The following is a 7491-nucleotide window of genomic DNA, read 5'->3' on the forward strand; positions in this document are numbered from 1 at the left end:
CAGAAGAACCGCGACTAAAGGTCCTCCGCCCCGACGGCCGCCTGGCGCCCACGTGGACGGGCCTTTAGTCGCGCCTGTTTGGTCGCGGTTGCGCAACCGCGACTAATGGCAGTTGCGAACCGCGACCAAAGGCCCTTTTTCCACCAGTGTTAGGTTCTCCCACCCGGGCTCCTCATGCGTCGCACGCATCCCACTCGACATCACGGTCCGCTCCTCGTCGCTGCGGGAGCTCGTCGTTGAGGAGACACAAGCATATGTAGACCGCATCGACGTCGCCACACCCATGCTGGAGCAGCTGACCGTGTCCTCCCTTGCCGACTCCCACCTCAGGGTCTCTGTCCTGGCGCCCATGGCGGAAACTTTATCGTGGCGCTGCCGTTACGACAAGAAAATTTGGTTACTGGACGACGACGATAGAACTAGAAGTGCTTACTGGACACTCGACATGGTGAGCTTGCTATCGGCTCCACCGGCAGCGGCAGAGAGACCACGACCTCCTGTGTTGCGCTTAGATGCTGTCAAGGTTAGCCCCGTCCTCCTCCCCTACTCTGCGTATGTACTCAAAGTGACAAAACATGTGTGATTTATATATGATGGAATTGTTTGCTCGAGCTTGCAGAACAACTTTCGTGCCTTGGCTTCATGGACGCCAGATAAAGCGCGTCAAGTAGAGCAACATCCGTGGATGGAGGTTGCCGCAGACTTATCTGTCTTGGACTTGGAGCTGCATCTCACAACTTTGGGCCATGCCTATGGAGCACTAGTCTTCTTTCTCCTTAAGATGCATCGGATTCGTACTGCTATACATAGACTTAAGGTCAGGGTTGCCAAACTCGACCCGGAGACGACACCCACGGTACGTATTCTCCTCTAGTGCTTGTTGTTCTTTTATTTTCCATTTTTTTTGATGAAGGGGCTAGGGTTTGTTATTCTTATTCCGCGTTATGTACTACGACGTTAATGCATTAGCACACTGCCAAAAAAAAAAGAATGTATACATACTAGTAGAAAATATGTATTTTTTCATTATTTTCCTATTGTAGATATATTCATTCTTGTTTGTACGCAAGCTAATTGTTATTATTCTTATATAGGAGGAAGAGGAATGCGGAGAGTGTTGTAACTGCGCGCCTACCAATAACTGGACAAGCAAAGTTGTCTCCTTGACAGAGCTCACAGAAGTGGAAATCGACGGCTTCCAAGGAGACGACCACGAGTTTGATGTCTTGAAGCATCTACTTAGATGTGCCCCCATGCTTAAAAGGATGACCCTGAAGCAGTCAGACAAGGTCGTCCCAAGTGACGCAAAAGTTCATGACTTCTTCAAGGCACATCCTTTCGTGGAATGCTACTACATTTCATCTTCTGACACTGCACCTATGGCTTTGCTAGCTTGATGAAATGAGAATTTTAAGTTCCACCTAAACATAATTAGACACAAGTTGCTGGTGTCTTAGTTTCAAGTTATGCAAATTTGACAAGTACCAAGTTATTTGGCCATGCATGTGTTGCAGAGGCTAGGTGTATTTGTTATCATCTTGATATTAATATTTCCTTTATCAAAAAAACATATGCATTAGCGGCCCATGGATGACAACACGCCCTCATAAGGGTGAAAGTGGTTAGGATAATTTATGTACGAAACCATTTCCAAATCCATTATTTTAGGATACGTAAGAGATTTTTCACATCCTAGAATAATCTTATCCGAATCCAACTCCGGTTGATAGTATACAGTATAGGATATGGGCGACGCTACACGTCGGTCGACGGATCTTTCTAAAAGATCCGTCACCTCGACAATTGTTTGATATGCCGCCATCCAGCAACCCGACTCTTTCCTCATAATTGCAACAAACCCAGTGTTGCAAAACCATTTGCAGCAGACCTCATGGTGTGGTAATATTTGCAATAGAGGTTCTGTTGCAGAATTATCTTTTTCGTGTTAACTTTTTTGCAATATGAGTGTTGTTGCGAAAGGACTTCTGCAAGACTGATGATGTTGCAGAATTTTTTTTCATCTTAACATCTTTGCAACGTGGATGTTGTTGCGAAAGGACTTCTACAAAACAGATGATGTTGCAGAATTAATTTTTGTCTTAACATTTTTACAACATGGATGTTGTTGCGGTAGGACTTCTGCAACACAGATGATATTGCAGAAAAATTGCCAAGGTGGCAAGGCATGTGTCCAATGGCACCCAGCGAGGAAAGGGGGAGAGGAGACCGAGGGAGGAAGGAGCTAGGGGGCGGTGGAGGGGTCACCAGCAACGGCGGGCGGCTGGGCTCGACGCATGGCAATCAGAGGAGGAGCCGACCATCACGGCAACTGTGTGTTCATGGTTGGCTGGGAACGTGAGGAGAAAGAGAGGTGAAGGAGGAAGGTAACAAGGTGCGGTGGTGAACGCGGGGCTCAACGGCAGAGAAGCTCCGGCAACCAGTCGAACGACGTGGTGCACAGATTGAACCACGCGAGGTGGTGTCGTCGCTCCCGATCTGATCTGGACGGACGACTCAGAGGTTTTGTAACATCTAGCCTTCACAATCAGGAGTTTTGCAATACCTAGTGTCTTGCACTAAGAATCTAAGACGTACGTTGTGCGCCGTCTAATGAAACCCGGATCTGACGGCTGCCTGGGCGGCAGAAGTCTACGCGTGATCTGTCGGCTGATTCTAACCGCTTTGCATAGAATATGGTATTAGGATAATCCATATTTTCTAGCCAGATAATCTGACCTTTTAATTTCCTAAATGATAATGCCTACACGTGTGGCACTTATTAACACGCCACACGCACTCGATCCCGTTTGATCCATTTGCACGAATATTGAAGCAGTTGCCATCTGGGTCAAGAGCCACGTAAGCATCCAGCGTCGTGTGGGCGTTATTATTTAGTGCCACATGTGTTGGCGCTCCTCGCCCAAACGAACACAGGGCGCTCGCCCGAACGTGTGGGCAAAACTTCTCTTCGCCCACACGATGCTCACACTGTTATATATGGCAATTATAGGTGTGCATATGTGGCAACTAGTTAATCATATACGACAACTATGGTCTATCTAGAAGTGGAATAGAATAATCCGGTTGAAGGGTAATGATCATACGTCTGTAATGCATTGTATGGCCCAGAATAGGTCCTATTCTTCTACCTTTTCCAGGTAGTCGGTGGCTATTCACAGCTACCACCTTAACACCAAAGAAGAGTTCGAGCCAATGCTTTATTTCTGTCTTAGTGAATCCCGATTCGACATTAAAAGTATATTGATTCTTTCCCAATAAACGAAGACTTTTTTCTGTAAATACTGCTCGCTGGTTTTTGGAATTTGACATCAGGAAGTGTTTTCACACCATCGACCGACATCGATTCATCTCAATCTTGAAGGAAGAGATCGACGATTCCAAGTTCTTTTACCCCACTCAGAAAAACTTTTCTGTTGGACGACTCTTTGTTCAGTAATAACTTAATCTTGCAATAAAACACTCTTGCTTGGAAGGTATGGTAAAGGTAAACTGTTTCTATTTTTTGATATAAAAAAGAGAGTGCTAAAGGAGTCATTCAGAGGTGAGTGAAGGGGCAAAGCTCATTTCTTTCATTCAGGAATGGACACTGGACCAGAATGAAATGTGGGAATATCGAGATTGGCAGATTTTTTATATTGAAATAAACAAAAACTCAACACGACTAGTGAATTCAAATTAGAGTCACTTGCGGATTTCATCAAATTGTTGTAGTGTAGTATTGTGGTTTTTCAGTAAAGACCCCGACCTATAAATATTCACAGCCCGTTAAGCTCTGCAGAGATGGTGAGTGTGAAGAAAGGACACTACCATCAAAGAAAGACAGCTCTCAAATGGATTTGCTGGTCTATGATGACCAAGTAGAAGCATCCGTTCCACATAGGTGATTTTTATGGAAGCATAGGCGCAAGCTCTTCTCAAAAGAATTTCCTTTATAGGATTCAGTCATCCACCCATTCCTTTCGGATCAGGGGGTGGTTGTTTTAACTACTCGTTCGGGAACATTAGACAAAGTTACTTATTTGAGAAAGTAAATGAACCTGAAATAGGACCTATGTGATAGTTTGCAGCATGAGCATGTAGATGCTGGTTATGGTATCAGATCTGAGGATTGTTTTACTTATTAAAATAAAAATCTTAAAAATCTAAAATTTGACCTGTTAGTGTTCTAAGTTCAAAAGTCTAGTAAAGTAAAAAATATTTTTTATGTATCCTTAAATGATATAGGGTTAAATCTCCTCACCAAATTGAAGCGTGAGCTTAGCATCTTTCACATCGATGACAGCCCCTGCAGTAGCTAGAAAAGGTCTCCCAAAAAAAAGGAAAGCTCTTATCCTACATCTCCAAGACAACAAAATCAACTGGAAATGCGAAGTTACCAACTATCGCAGGGATATCACCCAAAATGTCTGCCGGATCCTGATCAGCAAGGTGGAGAGTGATGCTAGTCGGCCGTACATCACCCAATGGTAGTGGCTCGTAGAGAGTGAAGGGAATCACACTAGACCCAAGACCTCACAAACAAGCCTCTTCCCCCGAGTCCTAGTAGACTAGTCCAAGTAGTCCGGCACAATAGCGTCCGTCTCTTCGCTGATCCCTAGCACACAATCACTATAAGACAAAGCAAGACAAACCTCTCTTATCCTTCTCGGCTAGAAGTTACAAGTTTCCTGTTCCGGTTTCGGCTTGAGGGAAGTGCCTGAAATTGATTCAATTCTTATCTCCGATTTTCGAAGATTGGCTTCTTGGGCCCCCATAGGGTTATGTTGCTATGCTGCTAGAAAGAAAGGAAGAGTTCGATGTCCATCAGTTCGTGGTTTCAGAGATTGCTTACCAACCCACATTCCGTGAGATTCGTTGCCTACCAAAGAAAGGTGCAAATAAGCCATTTTATTCGATTTTGCCTCTGCTGATCCTGCTCATTCTTTTTTTTCTCAATTGGTAAAGTCTCTCGGCCAGATCTATGGATCTCCCCAGCGTCCAAGCGAGACCCCATCCAAACAAAATCCGCCACTCGTTGGGCGAGTCCTTGCTTTCTATGAACACCTCACCACTGAATGAGAAACTTAGCCTCCGACCCGACCAAAAGAGAAGACATGGTCAAGCCGCTCCGCCCTTCCTCACCTGCTTGAATGGAATGAATATCTCCTTCGTCTAGTCGAGATCCGATTCTTGCTTGATTCTATAATGAAAAACAGACCTTGTGCCATGGATTTGATGAAGCTCATATAGTCAAAATAAGAAGGGACGTGCTATATCCGAAACGTACGAAATATAGTAAATATTTTAAATGCAGATGTAGTAGGGGTCGCAAACCGGATGGTACACAACTTGGTTTTGGAAGATATGGCACCAAAAGTTGTAGAGCTGGTCGTCTTTCATATCGAGCCATTGAAGCAGCGCATCGAGCTACAATCGGACAATTCCATCGTGCTATGAGCGGACAATTCCAAAGAAATTGTAAGATACGTGTAACAGTTCACGCTGATCTTCCTATTATGGGGAAACCCGAAGAAGGTCGAATGGGAAGAGGAAAAGGAAATCCGACGGGTTGGATTGCTCGTGTGTCCACGGGAAAAATCCCATTTGAAATGGATGGTGTGAGTTTGTCAAATGCTCGACAAGCCGCTAGATTAGCGGCGCATAAACCATATTCGTCAACCAAGTTTGTTCAGTGGTCGTAACGTAATGACCAAGAAACCACCGGCTTTGCTTGGTGGGCTGGGAATGAAGGAAATATGCCCTAGAGGCAATAATAAAGTTATTATTTATTTCCTTATTTCATGATAAATGTTTATTATTCATGCTAGAATTGTATTAACCGGAAACATGATACATGTGTGAATACATAGACAAACATAGTGTCACTAGTATGCCTCTACTTGACTAGCTTGTTAATCAAAGATGGTTAAGTTTCCTAACCATAGACATGAGTTGTCATTTGATTAACGGGATCACATCATTATAAGAATGATGTGATTGACTTGACCCATTCTGTTAGCCTAGACTTCATGACTTATACATGTTCCTGTAACTATGCATGTTCTTATACATGTTCCTGTAACTATGAGATTATGCAACTCCCGTTTACTGGAGGAACATTTTGGGTACTACCAAACGTCACAACATAAATGGGTGATTATAAAGGAGTACTACAGGTGTCTCCAAAGGTACATGTTGAGTTGGCGTATTTCAAGATTAGGTTTTGTCACTCCGATTGTCGGAGAGGTATCTCTGGGCCCTCTCGGTAATGCACATCACTATAAGCCTTGCAAGCAGTGTAGCTAAGGAGTTAGTTGCGGAATGATGTATTACGTAACGAGTAAAGAGACTTGCCGGTAACGAGATTGAACTAGGTATTGGATACCGACGATCAAATCTCGGGCAAGTAACATACCAATGACAAAGGGAACAACGTATGTTGTTATGCGGTTTGACCGATAAAGATCTTCGTAGAATATGTGGGAGCCAATATGGGCATCCAGGTTCCGCTATTGGTTATTGACCGGAAACAAGTTCTAGGTCATGTCTACATAGTTCTCGAACCCGTAGGGTCCGCACGCTTAACGTTTCGTTGACGATATAGTATTATATGAGTTATGTATGTTGGTAACCGAATGTTGTTCGGAGTACCCGGATGAGATCATGGACATGACGAGGAACTCCGAAATGGTCCGGAGATAAAGTTTGATATATGGGATAATAGTGTTTGATCTCCGGAAGAGTTCCGGAATTCACCGGAAGGGGTTCCGGATGTTTCCCAAAATGTTTGGGAACAAGAACACGTTATTTGGGCCAGAGGGGAAAGCCCACAAGGTTTTTGGAAAGCGCAAAAGGAAGTTTCGCGGAGTCCAGGGGCCAGACGCCAGGGTCCCTGGCGTCTGGGTCCAGACGCCGGGAACCCTGGCGTCTGGCCCTGGAGTCCGAGAAGGACTCTTGCCTTTCGGGTGAAACCGACTTTGTGGAGGCTTTTACTCCAAGTTTCGACCCCAAGGCTCAACATATAAATAGAGGGGTAGGGCTAGCACCAAAGAGACATCAAGAAACACCAAGCCGTGTGCCGGCAACCCCATTCCCTCTAATTTATCCTCCGTCATAGTTTCCGTAGTGCTTAGGCGAAGCCCTGCGGAGATTGTTCTTCACCAACACCATCACCACGCCGTCGTGCTGCCGGAACTCATCTACTACTTCGCCCGTCTTGCTGCATCGAGAAGGCGAGGACGTCATCGAGCTGAACGTGTGCAGAACTCGGAGGTGCCGTGCGTTCGGTACTTGGATCGGTCGGATCGTGAAGACGTACGACTACATAAATCGCGTTGATAAACGCTTCCGCTTAGCGATCTTCAAGGGTATGAAGATACACTCCTCCTCTCGTTGCTATGCCATCACCATGATCTTGCGTGTACGTAGGAATTTTTTTTGAAATTACTACATTCCCCAACAGTGGCATCCGAGCCTAGGTTTTATGCGTTG

General features: G+C 44.9%; 1 protein-coding gene across 1 annotated transcript in view; it reads left to right on the forward strand.

Moving 5' to 3' along the window:
• LOC123158583 (uncharacterized) overlaps positions 1–1475 on the forward strand; it is a 13131-nt gene extending 11656 nt beyond the window's left edge. The window contains exons 3-5 of the mRNA XM_044576500.1: positions 132–523; positions 620–856; positions 1095–1475. Coding sequence (XP_044432435.1) covers positions 132–523; positions 620–856; positions 1095–1397 — 932 coding nt within the window. The 3' untranslated portion in view covers positions 1398–1475. The remainder of the gene's footprint in view (positions 1–131; positions 524–619; positions 857–1094) is intronic.
• Positions 1476–7491: the final 6016 nt, after the last annotated feature.

Source organism: Triticum aestivum, chromosome 7B (genome assembly GCF_018294505.1).
Source record: "Triticum aestivum cultivar Chinese Spring chromosome 7B, IWGSC CS RefSeq v2.1, whole genome shotgun sequence".
NCBI classification, from domain to species: Eukaryota; Viridiplantae; Streptophyta; class Magnoliopsida; order Poales; family Poaceae; genus Triticum; species Triticum aestivum.